The sequence below is a fragment of the Carya illinoinensis genome, chromosome 9, assembly GCF_018687715.1.
Source record: "Carya illinoinensis cultivar Pawnee chromosome 9, C.illinoinensisPawnee_v1, whole genome shotgun sequence".
NCBI lineage: Eukaryota > Viridiplantae > Streptophyta > Magnoliopsida > Fagales > Juglandaceae > Carya > Carya illinoinensis.
The window spans coordinates 40,567,193-40,586,614 of NC_056760.1; the positions used below are offsets into that span (position 1 = coordinate 40,567,193).

Consider the following 19,422-nt stretch of genomic DNA (forward strand, 5'->3'; position numbering starts at 1 on the left):
GCCAAACCCATGTCCTCTCCAACGGCCTCATCCCTAAAGCTATCCAAATATGACTCCCCTGATTTTGATGACTCCACCCTATATTGCAGTTTGGTTGGAGGTCTTCAGTATCTTTCTTTAACCAGACCGAATATTTCATTTGCAGTGAATAAACTTTGTCAATTCGTGCACTCACCAAAATCTACTCATTGGAGTGCATTGAAGAGAGTACTAAGATATATGAAGGGTACCATTAACCATGACTTGTTTTTTGCATCTAAATCAAATTTTGTCCTTCAAGCATATTCTGATTCAGATTGGGGTGGGTGTCCGGATGATAGACGATCAACTGGAGGCTTTTTTATCTATCTTGCAAGCATCTCATATCTTGGAGTTCAATGAAATAGAAAATAGTAACAAGGTCCTCGACCGAAGTTGACTACAAGTCATTGGCATCCTCGGCTGCTGAGCTCATATGGTTGCAAACCCTTCTTCAAGAACTTGGTCTGTTTTTACATCAAGCACCAACACTTTGGTGTGACAATCTTGGTGCAATATATCTATGTGCCAAACCTGTTTATCATTCCAAGACCAAACACATGGATATAAATTATCATTTTGTCAGGGATCGTGTTGCTGCCAATTCTCTCAAAATTTCTTTTTGTAGCTCCAAAGACCAAATTGTTGATGTATTCACAAAATCACTGGTTGCAGAAAAATTCAGTCACTTCAAATGAGCCATAATGTAGTTGACACTCCCTTGGACTAGAGGGGGCATATTAAACTATGTACTGATAGTGACAAATTTGCTACACGGCAGAGCACTACGCAGAGCACCAATACACACACTGTACAAAATTAGTATATTCTAGAATAGGAACAGCAGAGTACATAGTGGTAGTTATTCTCTACTGTGATTTGTAACAAACAAATATTCCCTCGATTCTTTGTAAAGTCTATAAATAGACATTATTTCTGTAATAAAACGTAGAGAGAAGTTTTATTTCAATTCCTTTCGCTTTACACATATTATGATTGACAATAATACACAATAGCTTTAAAACAGCGTCATATTGAATAGAAACCTCCACTACATTACACATTCGGGCAATACAGACCTAGACTCTTTTCACTTGAACAATCATCCAAAGCAGTAGATTAAAGAAAGAGTAAAGACGGTTACAATATTATAGACATGTCCCACTGAAAAGATACCATTTCCTTTTGGAAGACATTAACATCAAACATTAGGAGTGATTAATGTGGTGGAGGACATGGTCTCATGAGCAGGTTCGGCCTTGGGAAGGGCAGGAGTCTTGGCGAGAAAGAACCCAACGGCATGGCCACCCACCGCGGCTACGAAGATTCCAAGGTTGAAGGACATGACAGAGAGCATGACTAGGTAAGCCAAGGCCATGCGAAAAGCATAGACGGTGGCCTGAATCATCCTACCCGCAATCGGTATGTGGCCGGGCTTGATAGCCGGCAAGATGGACAATACCTCGATGGCGACGGCCAGGGAAAAGACACAGAGAAGAGCCAACACGTACATGCCAAGGTCTTGATTAGGCCACCCAGAGGATTGTGGCATCTTTGCCCCAGTAGAAGCTCATGTGCATCATCCTATGCTTGCTCATGCTACCATCCGAAGGAGGCATGTCCATGCGGCCGTCGTGATCATGTTTATCAGACATTTCTCAAAGAGAGAGAGCGCTTTCGGAGGATTGGGTCTGCCTCTCTTGGCAATGTTAAGTTTTCTCATGTTTTGAGTTGCAATATTGTGCGCGTGTACGTATAAAGGAGATGGAGCCAATGACAGCACAGGTGATGACGACATTGACGAGGTCTGAGTCGGATATAAATGGCCGTTGGATTGCGTGGAAATTAGGAAGGAAAAAATAGCGAAGGTTTTGTGATGACTTGACTTGAGTTGACTTTGAGGGACCGTATAGGAAGGGTTCAGCCATACTTGTAGCTTCTACCTGGGCTTTTGATGGGGCATATCTTGATGAATGAAAAATCAATTCCCTTAGAGGAAAGTCCTAAAAGACAATAAATTTGGCGTAGAAAATAGAAATAAAGACTTTTCAAAGGAGGCCATTTTTTTCCAGTTCTGCATGGAAATGGAGTTGTTATGCAATTACACGTTTAATTGACTTGTAAGTTGTTATCTCAATTTCTTAAATTGATAAATTGACTTAATTTTACGTGATAAGTTACATTATAAGTTTTTTTTTAATTAAGATTTTGTTTTGGGTATTTAGAATATTTTAGTATATATATGTTAATAGTAGTAAAATTATTTAAATTAAGATGTTTTGTTGATTTTTCAAAAAGTAAAGAGAATAAAATTGAATAAAAATATTATAAAGTTTAAATAATTTTTTAATATAAATTTTGTTTTAAAATTTGAAAAAAATTGTAATAATAGTGAAACTTCTGTTTTTTACGTTGTGGCAATATGTTTTTCCTCTGTCAAAAGTTATATGTTGGTTTAGCAATGTTAGCAAGTCAATCACTGATTAACTACATTGTGTTGGAAGCCTCTGCCATGTGGATAGCGAAAATTGAACTTCGATGGGATTGTCTTTAGTCAACTGCATCAATCTAGGGTGGGTGCAATATTGCGAGATGAAAATGGCAACATGATTATGGCCATGTCAAGGAAGGAAGAATGCATTTATTTGGTGGAGGATATTTAAGTGCTTTCAGCCTTGAAGGCTTTACAAATTATTCGCCATATGGGGATCTCTCACTTGATATTTGAGGGGGATTCTCTTGTTGTTGTTGAAGCCATTCGATCAACCCAAGAACAAGGGTTTAGCTATAGTCCTATGATTCGGAAGATTCAGCTCTTATTATCTCATTCTCAATTTTTTGATGTGCTTCATGTTGTTCGTTGAGAAAATGATCTCTACCTTGGCCCGAAATGCACATTTTCTGGGTGACACACTTCAATAGTGATACACTCTACCTGACTTTATTCTAAATTGTTTAGTAGTGGATGCGGAGGGATGTTCTGCTATATAATTTTAAGGCTTGTTAGCATTTGGAAGGACATGACTTTCATTGTATCTGTACCTGCTTCTTACCATGGAATGAAGCAATATTTGATTCAAAAAAACAAAAAATTGTCCACTTGATGTGCTCCTAATGCAAATTTCATTTTTTTTTTCTTTTGCTTTTTCTTTTAAATTTTTTTAAACATCTTTAAATATTTAAAAAAACATACATTGATAGTCACTTTCTTAAGCATTAAATAAAAAAATTATATTAAGAGATAAACTTAGAAGATATATAATATCATTTTCCTTTATATATCTATCCCCCGGATTAAATCCTATAATTGATATTAAAACATGAATAACGGTAGGCTTACTTCTCTTTTATTATTATTTTTTTAACTTAATAATTAAGAAAGTGATTATTAATAAAATTGTATATTTTTTAAATTTTTTCTTAATAATTAAGAATGTTAAAAAAATATCTTAAAAAATAATTTTCAATACACTAAAAATAATAAAGATAGTAAATATGAGGTAAGCCTATCAATGTCGAACATATTGCCTAAAAGAATGATACTAGAGAAACAATATAAATGACAGCCATAAGTGCACAAATTCGATAGTGTCGACTAGGGGTGATAGTCGGCCGGTCCGGACCGGAAAAACTGACCGGACCGGTCAATTTGGACCGGACCGGGAATAGTCCCGGTCGGTCTCGGTCCAAATTGGAGTGGACCGAAGTCGAAAAACCCCTGGACCGTGGACCGGACCGAATGATTTATATATATATATATTGATTATATAATATATGTAAATAAGTAATTATATAATTATCATCTAACCTAATTGTATCACTAACTTGCCATTAAGTAATTATTAATTTATACTATTATTTAGAATTTTATAGTAATACTAATATTTATACTAAATTACTAATACTAATAGAGTAATAGTCTAGACTCTAGACTTTAATATGGTATAAAAATAAAATAAATACTAATAGTCTAATATAGAGTATAGTTATATAACTTAAAATTATACTTATACTAATATAGACTATAGTTATAACTTATACAAAAAACTAAGTGGGTAGTCTATAAATAATATTACTAATAGTCTAATATATATAAGTTTATTACTATACTATATTACTAATAGTCTAACCTATAACTATACTATAAATATAATTATCATCTAACCTAATTATATCACTAAGACACTAACTCGCCATTAAGTAATTAATATAGTTAAAAGAGTATAACTATACTAATTATAATAACTAAATAAACTAATCACTTAACTTTACTATATTATATAGTTATTATATAACTATACTATATTACTAATAGTATAATACCAATTAATTATATTACTAATACTATTATATAGTTATACTAAATTACTAATTATAATAAGTAATCACTATAAGTCTATAACTATAAGTAATAAATCTATATATATTTAGTATTAAAGTATTGTTATATTCTTTAATGTATTAATTACTAATACTATTAAGTCTTAAGAGTTATGGTATAAATTACAATATATATAATTTTATACTAGTCTAATACTAATATCTGTACTAAATTACTAATACTAATAATCTAGACTCTAATATGGTATAAAAATAAAATAAATATAGTCTATAGTTTAATATAGACTATAGACTATAGTTATACAACTTATACTTATACTAATAATTAATATAGTTATAACTTATACTAAATCTATTAAGAGTTAGGGTATAAATTATAATATATATAATTTTATAATATATATTATAATTATATAATGTATTTGTATCAATGTATAATATATAATAACACTATAATAGTATAATTATTAATACTTAGTAATTAGTATTAGTATATATTAATATATTATAAGAGTTAATATATTATAGCATAATATAATTAATATTATATATATGTATAATATATATAATATTATATATAATAGTGTTATTATATTATATTATATTATTATATAATATAATACTATATTATAATACTTAATAATCCGTTTATAATTTTTTTTTTCACTGTAAACCCCCTAAAACGGCGCTGTTTGGGTCCATTAAAGAACCAAACGACGCCGTTTATTACTCAGATTTAAGCCCCCCCCAAAGGGCCACACGGTGCCATTTTGCTATTTGTTTTTCACTCTAAAGCCCCTAAAACGGCGCCATTTGGGTCCATTAAAGAACCAAATGGTGCCGTTTTATCAGTGGTTTAAGAACCCCCCCTCCCGCGGTCACTCACTTCACTTTCCCTTTTCAGATTTCACTCCACCCCTCCCCTCTCGAGTCCCAATTTACAAACCCTAGCCGTCGCCCGGGCCCCCCCTTGCCGGTGTTGCCCTGTTTCCCCAACCGGCACCGTTGTTTCATTCGGTACTCTCTCTCTCTCTTATAACTCGTATAACTCTCAACTAAGCTTTAGATAGTTTCATTCAAGGCCCTTGAAGTCTTCGCCCGTGATCATTTTTTTTTTAATTTTTCTATTTGCTTGAGATGTCTTCAACATATTTGAATTTATTTAAATGATATCTATTCAATGCATAAGAGATTAGGGATTGAATCATTGATGTGGCCAAAAGAGGCGCTTCAAACCCTAAGTTGTAAGTGATTTGGAACATTGGCTCGAGCGAAATATCGAGCGCGGATCGAGCGGCACAATCTGCCTGAGTTCGCTCGATCTCAGTGTCGAGCGAGTATCAAGCGGCACACTCTGTTTAAGTTCGCTCGAACTTAGTGTCGAGCGAGTATCGAGCGGTGAAATCTGCCTGAGTTCGCTCGAGCTCATGTTGAGCGAGGGTATAGCGGTGCAATTTGCCTGAGTTCGCTCGAGCGCTATGTTGAGCGAGGGTCACGCGAAGTCATCTGTTTTGACCAATAACGAGCGCTATGTTTCTGTATCTGTTTCTCTGTTTATCTATTTCTGTTTCTCTGTTTCTATTTCTGTATTTTTTTCTGTTTATCTATTTCTGTTTCTCTGTTTCCATGTTTCTATTATCTGTTATCTGTTTCTGTTTATCTATTTCTATTTCTATATTTTTTTTTCTGTTTCTCTGTTTCTGTTTCTTTGTCTTTTTTTCTGTTTCTCTGTTTCTATTTTTTTTTAATCTCTACCTATTGGCTAATGGCTATTATCATTATGAGACAACAATTATGTTTCTTGTTTTTCCTGTGAATTTATTTTATGTCTTTTCATTTTTGTAGATGGAGTCGTCTACAAATGATGTGCAAGAGTCAACACAAGGCATTCCTCCATTTTCACCTCCACCTCCACCTCCACAGCCATCCAATGTAAGTAATAGTTCGGTTGGTGGGTCACAATGTGGCAAACAGCGGTCAATAATTTGGGATCACTTTACAAAAATACCAAAAGGTGATCCCACTAAACCTAGGGCTGCTTGCAATTATTGTGGTGCTTCGTATGCATGTGATACGAAGACCAATGGTACGAATCCATGAAATACCACACTGAGCACCAATGTAAAAAATGTCTGTTTAAGAAGACGGATAATTCCCAGACCACCATAGGTTGGAAGGTGGAGGGAGGAAGTAGTAGTGGGGGACTTGTGCCCATTTCATTTTCTGTTAAGGCTTGTCGACAAGACTTAGCGGAGATGATTATTCTTGATGAGTTGCCCTTTAGGCATGCTGAAGGAGAGAGTTTCAGAAAGTTCATGCTTGTAGTTTGCCCTAAGTGGGTAGGGATTCCATCCCGTATGACGGTTGCCAATAATTGCTTTAGTTTGTTTTTTAGGGAGAAACAAAAGTTGAAAAATGCTTTTAGAGAGCAGCGAATTTCCTTGACCACGGATACATGGACATCTGTTTAAAACCTAAACTATGTGTTTGACAGCACATTTTATTGATGATGACTGAAAATTACATAAGAGGATTTTATCATTTTCTTTGGTTGAAAATCACAAGGGTGATACACTTGGTAGGGGTATAGAGATGTGTTTGCATGATTGGGGGCAACCAAAGATACTTGCAATCACTCTTGATAATGCAAGTTCTAATAATGAGGCTGTTTCATTTTTGAAAAAAAAAACAAGTATAGGAGAAACACGATTTTGGAACATGAATTCTTACATGTGCGATGTTCAGCCCATATTTTGAATTTAATTGTTCGGGAATGGTTGAAAGAATATGATGAGTCTATTGTGAAGGTGAGGGGTGTTGTGAAATATGTTAAATCCTCCCCTCAAAGATGGGCAACATTTAAGAGATGTGTGGGTTTTGAAGATATTCAATCCAAATCCCAAGTTTGCTTAGATGTACCAACTAGGTGGAACTCCACCTATCTTATGTTGGAGAGGACTGCAAAATTTAGAAAGGCTTTTGAGATTGGAGGAAGAAGATCCGTGTTTCCTTGGTAGTATTCAAGGTGATGACGGCAACGATGTTGATGATAAAGATGCCGTGAATAAAAGAAAGTCTAGGAAGTTAAGGACTCCCAATGCATCTGATTGGGAGAAGGTTTCTGTATTTGTGAGGTTTCTTCAGTTATTTCACGATGCAATGTTACGTTTCTCGGGGGGTGAATACGTAACTTGCAATATTTTTTTCTTAGAGTTGGTTGGTATAAAAGATGCTATAAACATGGAGTGTGAAGAACGAAGCCCTGTGGTGGGATTAATGGCCACAAATATGTTGAAAAAGTTTGAAAAGTATTGGGACAATTTGAAAAATCAGAATATGCTGTTGTATGTTGGGGTTCTTCTTGATCCTAGGTTCAAGATGCGATATCTTGATTTTAGTTTGGGACAAATGTATGCCCATGATCCTACAAAAAAAATTGATTTCAGTTGGAGGGTGAGAAATGCATTTACTCGCATTTATGAGGCATACATGGAAAATGAAGAAGGTAGTTCTCCTCAGCACACAAGTTCCCCACATGAAGATGTAGGTCCTTCAGTTGACAAGAATGAGAGTAGAAAGGCACAATTGATGGCACAATTTAAACAACAGTTACAGTCAGAAGACAGTTTGGAAAGTAAGTCAGAACTTGATAGATATCTAGCTGAAAGATATGAGGATCAAGATGATAATTTTGACATTCTAAATTGGTGGAAGGTGAATTCAGTTAGATATCGTGTACTTACAAAAGTTGCACGCGATGTACTTGCAATACCAGTATCTACTGTGGCCTCTGAATTTACTTTTAGCACTGCTGGTCGTGTGCTTGACCCTTTCAGAAGTAGTTTAAATCCGATGAGTGTTGAAGATCTCATATGTGCACAAAATTGACTTCGTTCTTCTTCTACTCCAATAAGCTTTAGGACTTTAATGGATGAAGTAGAAAAATTTGAGAATCAATTGGATATGGGTATGTAATGCATTTATTTTGTATATTATTTTGTTTTATAATATATGTTGTGTAAAGCTATTTAACTTGTTTTGTTTTCACTTAACTTTAGGGGAGTTTGGTGATTCTGTGGAGGCATCAAATTCAATGCCTACCGGCCCAAGTTTCAATGCTAATTAAAGACTAAACAGATGAGAAGATTGTTTCTGTTTCTGTTTTTTTTTTTTTTACTCAGATTTAATAGGTGAGAAGATTGTAGTGAATTAATGGTGCTAATGTTTCTATTTTTGTTATAATAGCTTCTGTTTCTATTATAATAGTTTCTGTTTCTATTTTTTTTATTTCTCTGTTTCTATTTTTTTCTGTTATAACTTATAATAGGTGTGAAGATTGTAGTGAATTAATGGTGCTAATGTTTCTGTTTCTATTATAATAGTTTATATTTCTGTTATAATAGTTTATGTTTTTTTTTTTCTATTATAATAGGTGAGAAGATTGTAGTGAATTAATGGTGCTAATGTTTCTGTTTCTGTTATAATAGTCTAGTTTTTTACACACCCATTGCAGCTTTCCACATTAACTACACTAAAAACTTATTGGTATTTTGATTTTTTAAAGTTATCTTGGACTATATTAATATAATCAACATTATCAAGTGCATGTGGAATATCTTAACATTACAGTGCAGAGCCTTATGGCTAAATGTGTTATGTGTATATAAAGAAACTTCTCATAATTACTTTATTTTTTGCTTGGTTTATTGAATTTGTTCTTTACTGATTTTGAATCTGATTCACTCATTTTGTGCCTTTTTCAATGCAAAATCAGTGCATGAGCATGTGCAAACTGCAGTGCATGGGCATCAGTAGCAAGATGATTGAAGTAGCAGCTTTGTGATAATAGCAGGGAATTAGCAGCAACATGGGAAGCCTGGAGGCAGCAACTTTGTGGCTATGGTTTATTATGTATTTTGTAACTTTTGTTATTTTGTAGCAATAGGCTGTAGTAAGGAAGGAACTTCATTTGGTTGCTAGTCTAAATGTGTTCATATATATATATATATATATATTTGTGTTTTATATTGATGTAAATCAGTAAATATGAGAGGGTAAGAGCCTAAGAAAGTGACAGCTGTGTATTATTAATTTATTATGTAATTGTTACTTGTATTTTTTTTTTATCTTTTTCTATTCAGACTTTTTATCATAGGATCACTTGTTTGGAATGGATGGAATTAGGGAAACTGGGACTTCAGCTATTCTCCAGTGCTGCAACTGCACTAACATGGAATGTTAGTGTTTTTTTTTTTTTTTCCTTTTGGGCATGTCCATTTTCTGCTAATGTAACTGTGTAACAATGTTGATAATTGGAATATTTAGTGTTTTCTAGAGTGATGCACTAAAATAATTAGATTGATAATTTTGATTATTTTTATTTTTTCATCCAGATCTTTTTTTTTTTAGTATTTTTGGACTAAAAATTCGAAAAAATTATATAGTGGGCTGAAAAAATTGGACATAAAATACAGGTGTTGGGCCAAAGACCCAGTTCAGACTGGAGTAGACCGACCGGACCGAGAGCCCCAAATTGGACCAACGGATCGGCCCGTCCTGAATAGGACCGGACTGAATCGGTCCTTACCCATTTCGGTCCGATCCAAGATAGAAAAATCCTAAACCGAATAGGTCCGATCCGGTCCTTAATACACCTTTTGGACCTACCGGACCGGAGTGAATGAACCCTAGTGTCGACGGCAAGTGGCGTTACTAAATTCGTGAAGGTCGGCGTGCTATCCAGATGTAAGTACAAACAGGCCCCACGTGGCTCCAACAAGGGAGCGAATTCGCGCAGGGTCATCAATACGGCACAAGCGCGTATCATAATCATCATTAAAATCAACTTAATCAACAATGATGGGCCATAAAAAAGCCGACGCTACTTGATATTGAGCTTCGGAGAAACTTGGTCCTGACTCGTCCTCCAGGTCCGAATTTCAGATAGTTTTCTTTTCGATTCTTTTTCGAAATGCAACATTTTCGCTGACAACTCTTACTTCAGTTGGGTTACCCGGAAAAGCTAGGAAAACGAAAGATATGATCTTTCTTATAGGAGGTAGATTTAATTGTGCCGGGAAGGTTGATGAAAGCTCTGATGAGGGGTGATTCGAGGCCTTCAGAGGTGATAGGTTGGTCTTTTGTTTGCTTTGCTCTGGTTCTGCTTGATTGTACTCCGTGTTGTTTTGAATGTTGTAACTGACAGTATAAATAAGCTCGTATAGGTATTTGATTTCCGGCCTAGTGAGTCGGCTTTTTGTAATTGACATGGTGTGTTATGCTGTTGGAGTGGCTTTATTATAACTTATGTTAATGGAAAGCGGCCTATTTGAGAAGTTGGGAGGCCGAATTTGAAATGTGATTTGTGTTTTATAATTTGCAGGCAATATATCATTGCATTGGTAGCTTTTTGCTCATACGACAGAAATCACATTGTCAGTGATGGTTTATAATATAGCACATGACTTCTTCGTTCGATACATTAAGGTTTACAGCATTTTAAATTCCATTTGAAGCTGCAAATTGATGACAAGTCATTCATTAAGTTGTTGTTTCCCATTTATCATTCATTATTTCTCATTTATCCTAAACTGAATGTGCTGTTGTTGTAGAAATTTTCCCACGGTCTTCAACACAATAGGGAGGATTGCAATTTGGTTGTCTTCTACCATATCAGCTTGAATAAACATGTGCTTTTCATGACAGGCAACGGTACCCAAATAAGACATGTTTTGGAAAAAAGCAAGATGATAGTGGGATTACTAGAAGGTATTCTGACGATGTTGAAGGGTGAAGTTGCAATGGTATATCATTATCCTAGTTTCTGAAACTGTATGTTAAAAAAGAATAGCGAAAGATATGGTAAAGAATGGAATAGAATGAACTTAATGCAAACCAATTATAATATTTGGCATCTGTTTCTAAAAATCCCATTTACTTTTATTTTTACTTGTTGCGTCTGAAAGTATTCATTCTACTTCCTGGATAAGGACCTTCTAGAGTGGGCAAATTAAGTTCATCGATGGTTTATTTATAGTGTAATATTTACTGTATACGTGTTACCTATTATCCTGTAAATCAACCCTGTACCATGTGAATCGCGCAAATTTCACTGAAGTTAAGCTAAAACCTTGCTTCTATAATACAATTTAACAGACTGAGAACCCCATTTTGTATGCTAGGTGCATGGGGGGATGTTTGTTCGTTTGATGATGCTGGGCGAGTCTGCTCTTCTCACATGTCCACCTGATTATGCATATGAAAACTTCCCTAGGTTACTTTAAAAATCTAGCTTTCCCCCTCTGGTTGTATCCAGTTTTGCCAGAACAACATATATAGAGTAATATGGCTATTATTCTAATTGTCATTATCATTAATCTATCATGTCTATCTTCTTCTTTCTTCCTCTTCGAAGTATGTGCAGAACTAAGAACTTTCCCTGACATGATCAGGCCAGCTAATGTTCCTGACGGTGCTCATGTTGAATGGGAGGTAAATTCGATATATTGGTTTTGAGATGCCACAGGTAATCTATGAATGTAGTTCTTTAAGCCTCAGTTTGATGCTAGACTTGTGATCAACATAGCATATTTTCCAAGATCTCTGCAGAAGTGCTGTTGTTGACCATTAGACTTGTGGTTACTTGTACATTAGAACTCCCTCATTGTTGAGAATGGTCCATCATCAACATCTGAAGTATATACTATTGGTTCCTAAAATTTTGGTTCAAGTTTTATTTTCGTCCAAGAAATTTATAAAGTTCCAATTTTGTCTCTGGAAAATATAAAGGTGATAAAAGATGATAAGTTTTTCATCTCTCTTTCAACTCCCTAAACATATGATTGTTTTGTTCTCTCTGGATTGTGCAAGTCTTCCTACTATTAGACACAAATTTTCTAGGCATTTTTTAGTCTTATTGACTTTATATAAAGTCTTTATATTTTATAGGAACTTGCTTTTGGGCTTTTATTTTCTCCTTGTAACCCCCTAAGTTTCATTAGCTGTATATGGTATTTCTCTGCCACAAGTAAGGATAACCAATAAAATTAAAGTCATGTCCCTTTCATATAGAATAAAAAAATAAAAAATAAAAAAGAAGAAGAAGAGAGAGGGACTAAAATCCTTCATGCTCTTGGGTGCCAGACCATCCTTGTGTTGTATATCTTCAACTAGGGGTGTAACCGGCCAGATTTTGGACAAAATTTAGGACTAAACCGGTATGTACCGGTTTTACATTTTTCAAAACCGATTACGCACCAGTTACCCTCCTAAACCAGTACTCCAGTTCGTTCCGATTTTTCTGTTTTAATGTACTATATTAGATATTATGTAATATAGTATATTATAGTATATAATACTTTAGTAATAATATATTGTAGTGTATTATAATATATATTATAATTGTATTATAGACTATAATGATATATTATAATATATAATATAGTGATATATTATAGTATATTATAATATATAGCGATATAGTATTAGTATAAGTATTAATACAATAAATAAAATGATATAAGATTTTAAAATTTAATATTATATTGATTAGTAATTTATCATATAATACAACACTATTTTATATATAATTATATATTATATATAAAAATTATATACAATAGAAAAAATTTAAAATTTTTTTATATAACCGGTTCAGTCCGATTTTAGAAATAGAAAAAGCAGAACTTGATCGATTTTGATCGGTTTTAAGAAAAATGAAACCGATATCAGACTAAACTAAACTCGAGATCAAATCGATCCCACCGGTGCAGTCTGGTTTACCGGTTTTTTTTTACACCTCTATCTTCAACTGGTTTTAGTAATTTATTTCACAGGCCAAGGTGGTTTTCTTTTGTTTTTGTTTTATATATCTATTCATGCTGGATTTATGTAGGTTTTATATGCAAGCCCTGCACATGTGAAGGCTCTTTACAGCGGCGGAATGGCCTACATGGCAGCTGGAGATCTTGAGGAAGCGAGGGCTGATTTCAAAATGGTTATTGCTAATATTTAGTTTTCTTTCTAAATATGAGGAATAACTTATATTTATTAAGGTAGCAGTTTTTTTTTTTTTTTTTTACTATTATTATTATTATGGTAGTAGTTGATCATTAAATTCTCGACCCTATATAAAACTTGCTTGTCGATTAGATAATGAAACTCGACATGTCACATGGCATCTAAAGTGGATGCAACAGCTGGTCTTCTGAAACCACAGCAGAAGGAGTAGGTGGGTTGGAAAACCCCCAAACTCTCACTTTTTATCTGGAGATGGAGTCGAAAATATTTTGTATCATATCATGTATCAATCCTTTGATTTCAGGAAGTTGAGAGGAAGGCTCGGAAACAATTTAAAGGACTCATTTACAAGAAACAAGGGGAAATTGCTGATGCTGGAGATAGAGAAGATCAAAATAATGTAGGTGAAAAGCCTGACAACATTGCTAAGAAGGATTTGGATGCGAATAATTCAGAAGAATCACGAGAAGCTGCAGCTGACGCCTGTCAATTGGGTTTGTTTTCCTGCTTTCGGCCTATCGGTAGACATCTATTTTCAGGTCTTGGGCTGCAGAGATGCACCATATTATGATTGACAATAACACACAATAGCTTTAAAGTGGCGTCATATTGAATAGAAACCTCCACTACACATTCGGGCAATACAGACCTAGACTCTTTTCACTTGAACAATCATCCAAAGCAGTAGATTAAAGAAAGAGTAAAGACGGTTACAATATTATAGACATGTCCCACTGAAAAGACACCATTTCCTTTTGGAAGACATTAACATCAAACTTTAGGAGTGATTAATGTGGTGGAGGACATGGTCTCATGAGCAGGTTCGGCCTTGGCAAGGGCAGGAGTCTTGGCGAGAAAGAACCCAACGGCATGGCCACCCACCGCGGCTACGAAGATTCCAAGGTTGAAGGACATGACAGAGAGCATGACTAGGTAAGCCAAGGCCATGCGAAAAGCATAGACGGTGGCCTGAATCATCCTACCCGCAATCGGTTTGTGGCCGGGCTTGACAGCCGGCAAGGTGGACAATACCTCGATGGCGACGGCCAGGGAAAAGACGCAGAGAAGAGCCAACACGTACATGCCAAGGTCTTGATTAGGCCACCCAGAGAAGAGGACTATGGCATCTTTGCCCCAGTAGAAGCTCATGTGCATCATCCTATGCTTGCTCATGCTACCATCGGAAGGATGCATGTCCATCCGGCCGCCGTGATCACGTTCATCATACATTTCTCAAAGAGAGAGAGCGCTTTTGGAGGATTGGGTCTGCCACTCTAGGGAATGTTAAGTTTTTTCTTCTTGTTTTGAGTTGCAACTTGCAATATTGTGCGCGTGTACGTATAAAGGAGATGGAGCCAATGACAGCACAAGTGATGGCGACATTGACGAGGTCTGAGTCGGATATAAATGGCCGTTGGATATCGTGGAAATTGGGAAAGTAAAAAATAGCGAAGGTTTGTGATGACTTGACTTGAGTTGACTTTGAGGGAACGTATAGGAAGGGTTCAGCCATACTTGTAGCTTCTACTTGGGCTTTTCATGGGGCAGCGGCATATCTTAATGAATGAACAAAGAATTCCCTTAGAGAAAAGTCCGAAAAGACAATAAATTTGGCGTAGAAAATAGAAATAAAGACTTTTCAAAGGAGGCCATTTTTTTCCAGTCATGCACGGAAATGGATTTGTTATGCAATTACACGTTTAATTGTCTTGTAAGTTGTTATCTCAATTTCTTAAATTGACTTAATTTTAGGTCAGAATTTTTTTTAAAAAAAGGTATCTAAAATATTTTAGTATATATGTTAATAGTAGTGAAATAATTTAAATTAAAATGTTTGGTTGAGTTTTCAAAAAGTAAAGAGAATATCGAATAAAAATATTATAAAGTTTAAATAATTTTTTAATATAAATTTTGTTTTAAAATTTTTAAAAATTATAATAATTAGATAAAATTTAATGAGGTTCAGCATACCAATAACTGACATATTAATAAATAATTTTTTTTATAACTTTTTCCAAGTATATTTAACATAATTCTGAAAAAGATATACAAGTTCATTAATTAGTAGTAATTTTTTCTAACATTAAAAAAAAAATGAGACATTTATAACTAATTTTTACAATTTCTATACTATTATGTTTTAAATGGAGGACATTGTTGTAAAATAGCTTATAAAAAACTTCACTTTACATAAATAATTTATTATTAAACATGGTTGAATAAAAGTTGTAAAAAAGATTCTTTATTATTACTCTTTAAGAGAAATGATAGTAGCTACTAGTTGAGGCTGAGAGCAATTAATTAAGAGTTTATATAAAAATAATTTTAAAAATTGATATAATTTTATGTGATTTATTAAATTTATTTTATATTAAAAATAATTTTACAATTAATTCCTTTAAAAGAAATTTTGGACAAAAGGCACGAAAAAATCCACTGCAAGCAAGGCAAAACAGAGAAAGGTGCACACGAAACATCAGAGGAGGATACAGAGAATAAAAATCTTTAATCCCTCGACGATCTTACCCATTGTACCCTTGTAAAGTTGAAATGTTTCTTTATTTTGGATAGCGACTTGATCCCTATCAAGTTATTATGGAAAAATTTAGTTGTATATTAATTTAATATGATTGATTAAAAAATAAATTTTATTAAAAATAATATTAATTTAAATTTTAAATATAAAAAAATCAGTATTGATATGTAAATTAATATGCGACTTTATTTATATATAACAAAATTCAATTATTATATTCACGCGTGTATAGAGTATGGAAAAATATTGGGGGCAGCCGGATGCACACCATACGTGGCGTGCATTAATGACGAAATTGTCCCTGGCTCGAGTTCCCTCCCTCAGCATTCTGTTTCATTTGATTTTTGAGAAAGGGAAAGAGAGCTCCCCATAACCTCCTCTCTCCCGAACGGAAGAACTCGACTTCCCCACCAGCAGTCTTCCCCCACACTCACCCTCGTCTCGCACAAACAACCACCAACGCACATTTCGAAGCCAAGCTAGCAGTACGATCAACCCTCCCCACCACAGAGCTCCCCGTAACTTCCTCTATCCCGAACAGAAGATCTCGACTTCCCCACCAGCAGTCTTCCCCCACACTCCCCCTCATCTCACACAAACAACCACCAACGCACTCCCGAAGCCAAACCGAGATCAACCCTCCCCACCACGACCCTCAGCACTACCGAGGAGATCAGTCCCCAAGCCCTAGGTCCCGAAGTCCACCAACGCACCCTCAGTCCACCAACGCGAATCTCGAAGATTTGTGGGAAGGTAAATAATCTGTGATTCTAGGGCTTTTTGGGCAAAAATAATTTTTTTTCCATCTATTTACTTCATTCTTTTTTGGTCCCTATATTTGCTAGAAACTAATGGTGCGGTGCTGTAGATGTTGCCGATGTCGAAGAACATGGCATACATTTCTCTTTTTTTTCTCTCTGTGACAACTAATGTTAAATTCCCATTCTAATATGTCAATGATAAAAGAGGTTCTTCTGTCATTTTCTTTTCAGGAACTGCAAGTGCTTCAGGAAGAATTTATCTTGCTATCCAGGTTATAAGTTGAAGCTCCTTCATCAAAATGTTTCATTTATTTTGTCTAATTTGTAACTGTTCTTTCAGAATACGTCTTAGACCTCTATTATGGTAGTTGTATGTTTTAAATATTTGAAGGTTATTAGTTTGCACATTGTCGTGGACAAAAACAGAAAAAAATTTAGCTCAATCCCATTGATTACTTGTTTGTTGTACTTGATTTGATTTTAAAAGTAAAACAAATGCATATTTGGCTAATATGTAAACTCAATTGCCTACAAAGTTTTAGCTGAACCCATACCGTTGAACTCAAAATCCAACCATTTCCCTACACTTGCCGCTTGTTGTTTGGCAATATGCTAGCCCTTTAACCATAACTTTAATGGTCTTGAATTTTGATTAGCTATTGCATTTCTACCAACTCTTGGGTCTGACTAGTTTTGGTTTGCATATGTTTCATGTTTCTTAGGTAAGTAGCACAATCCTTGCTAAAATCAGATGCATTTTTTTTCTTTTTATTCTGCACATACTATTAACCCATTAAAAAAAATATTTGATAATAATGTTAAGTTTCTGATTTTGGTAAGATCAAATTTTAAAATAAGCTATTACATTATGTTTTTTGTGACACTTTTGTCAAGGTAAAGTCCTTTGTGGGGTTTTGAGAAAGATTTGAAGTAACTTTTTGAGGCTCCCAATTTTTCTTCTTGAAAAGAGAATTAAGGTTTCAACCCAATGGAGCATAAACAATATTTTGCAATATCATTATTATATATTTGCTATCCTCCCTCTTCTCTCAACATAACCCACATCATTCACACATGTGAAAATGAGAGACATCCCTAACACACTATCTCTCTCTATTCATGGTTGAAGGTTCTTAGGCTGCCCCCTTGTAAATTGACAAGAAAGAGGGATAATGTGATGTGTGTCAGCTTGGGCTCATGCAGGGCTAGACAAGTCCAAAATTCAAAAGCAGAACAAAATAAGTCTTTGACATAACACATCTCACATTAACACTAGTAAATAAGCTACAGTCGCCATCTACATCAGTCCCTTTTTTAACTATATGAGAGTTGGTTTAACTTGGTCAGTTAACTACCTGAAGTTGACCCCCGAAAGCAAACATTTTGGCTAAAATAATTACTTGATTCCTGCCCCTTTTACAGAACTAGCTGTGACAACTATTTTCTAGGCATTCAGAACTAGTTTTCTTTTTCCTGTTTTGTGTGTATCTCATAGCTTAAGACAATATATATTTTCTTTATAAGTACCGTTTATGTAAATATATAACATGAAGTACACAAAAATTCAAGTATTTTTGTAAGGAGCAGAAAGTTTTCTTATTGATCTCCAGATTTTATATACCTTATTTGGATTAACCTTCACTATAGCTTGTATTTATCATACAGCTGGAAAGGAATTCTGGAATTTGTTTTTGTTATCCTATTATTCAATTGGCTCGAGTGTTAAACCTTGCTGCAGGTACCCCCCCGCTAACGTAATGATGGCTTGATGATTTAAAACACTGGAATGTAAGTTCCCAGTGTCTGCACATTCTACACGGAACCTCAATAAAACCAGCATAGTTTATTGGTAACATGGGTATTGTTTTCCTACCTCATAAATTTTATTTATTGCTATAGAACCCTAAGTTCGACTTTATTAAGGCACATATATTCTTTGCTTTTTCAGAATCAGTAATGTCAGCATCTCAATCATCATCTGTACTTAATGATTTTGTCATGCAATCTCCAACTTGTTGGTGTGGTTTGAAAACATCACTAAAGACATCTCAGACGTCAAAAAATCCAGGAAGGAGATTTTTCGTTTGCCCAAACTATAAAACGGTAAAAGCAATTTGCTCATTTGCTTTGTTTTGTTTTGCCTAATGGTTTGGTTGCTTGGGGTGTATTTTATCATATTAATTGAGAATTAATATTGTGTGTAGGGAGAAGCAAGGTGTGAATTTTTTGTATGGGCCGATATACTTCATTTGCTAGAGGAAAATTTTCGTGCCCGTGAGAATAAGGCGACAAGTATTTCGTTGAATGATGTATTACAGCGCGAGTATGCCGTTCGGAAACGGGAAGATAAAGTGAGAGAGATGGCAACAAATCTGAAAAAGAAAAAGACAAAACTTTTGTGTTTGTACTGGATTCTGGCATTTGTAATAGTGTTTATTTGGTTCGGATAAATTATATGTAAAGTACGGAACAATGAACTCTTTTGGGTTTTGCATGTGATTCTTTTGAAGTGCAAATGATTTGTGGACCAAGACCACAAATGTAAATGAACTTGGTGTTAACTTCACTGTGTAAAGAAGAACTTTCCTGCAATTAAATTGGTAAATTGACTTTAGCAAAGTGTTATTTAGTGAGCTTAGAGTATGGACGTATGGTATTAATTTACATTCAGTTTTTATGCTAGAAAGTGTTTTTTGCACTATTTGCTGATCCTAGTCTGATTTGAAGGGCAAGGCAAAATACTTTTGT

At 34.6% G+C, this 19,422-nt stretch overlaps 2 protein-coding genes and 1 long non-coding RNA gene across 3 annotated transcripts; 1 reads left to right on the forward strand and 2 right to left on the reverse strand.

Moving 5' to 3' along the window:
• Positions 1-1,219: 1,219 nt before the first annotated feature.
• LOC122277104 (copper transporter 6-like) lies at positions 1,220-1,570 on the reverse strand. The gene has a single exon (XM_043086984.1). It carries the CDS (start codon positions 1,568-1,570, stop codon positions 1,220-1,222), a length of 351 nt encoding a protein of 116 aa, XP_042942918.1.
• An 8,312-nt stretch (positions 1,571-9,882) lies between these two features.
• LOC122275119 lies at positions 9,883-12,648 on the forward strand. Its single transcript, XR_006228490.1, has 3 exons — positions 9,883-10,490; positions 10,742-10,845; positions 10,971-12,648. It is a non-coding gene; the product is annotated as an uncharacterized LOC122275119 (long non-coding RNA).
• A 1,317-nt stretch (positions 12,649-13,965) lies between these two features.
• LOC122275118 (copper transporter 6-like) lies at positions 13,966-14,722 on the reverse strand. Its single transcript, XM_043084070.1, has one exon. The coding sequence runs from the start codon at positions 14,605-14,607 to the stop codon at positions 14,149-14,151; it is 459 nt and encodes a 152-aa protein (XP_042940004.1). The 5' UTR covers positions 14,608-14,722; the 3' UTR covers positions 13,966-14,148.
• Between the last annotated feature and the right edge of the window lie 4,700 nt (positions 14,723-19,422).

Excerpts from the sequence above, each read along its gene's own strand:
- LOC122277104 (XM_043086984.1), bottom strand. The coding sequence starts at position 1,570 with ATGCCACAATCCTCTGGGTGGCCTAATCAAGACCTTGGCATGTACGTG.
- LOC122275118 (XM_043084070.1), bottom strand. The coding sequence starts at position 14,607 with ATGTATGATGAACGTGATCACGGCGGCCGGATGGACATGCATCCTTCC.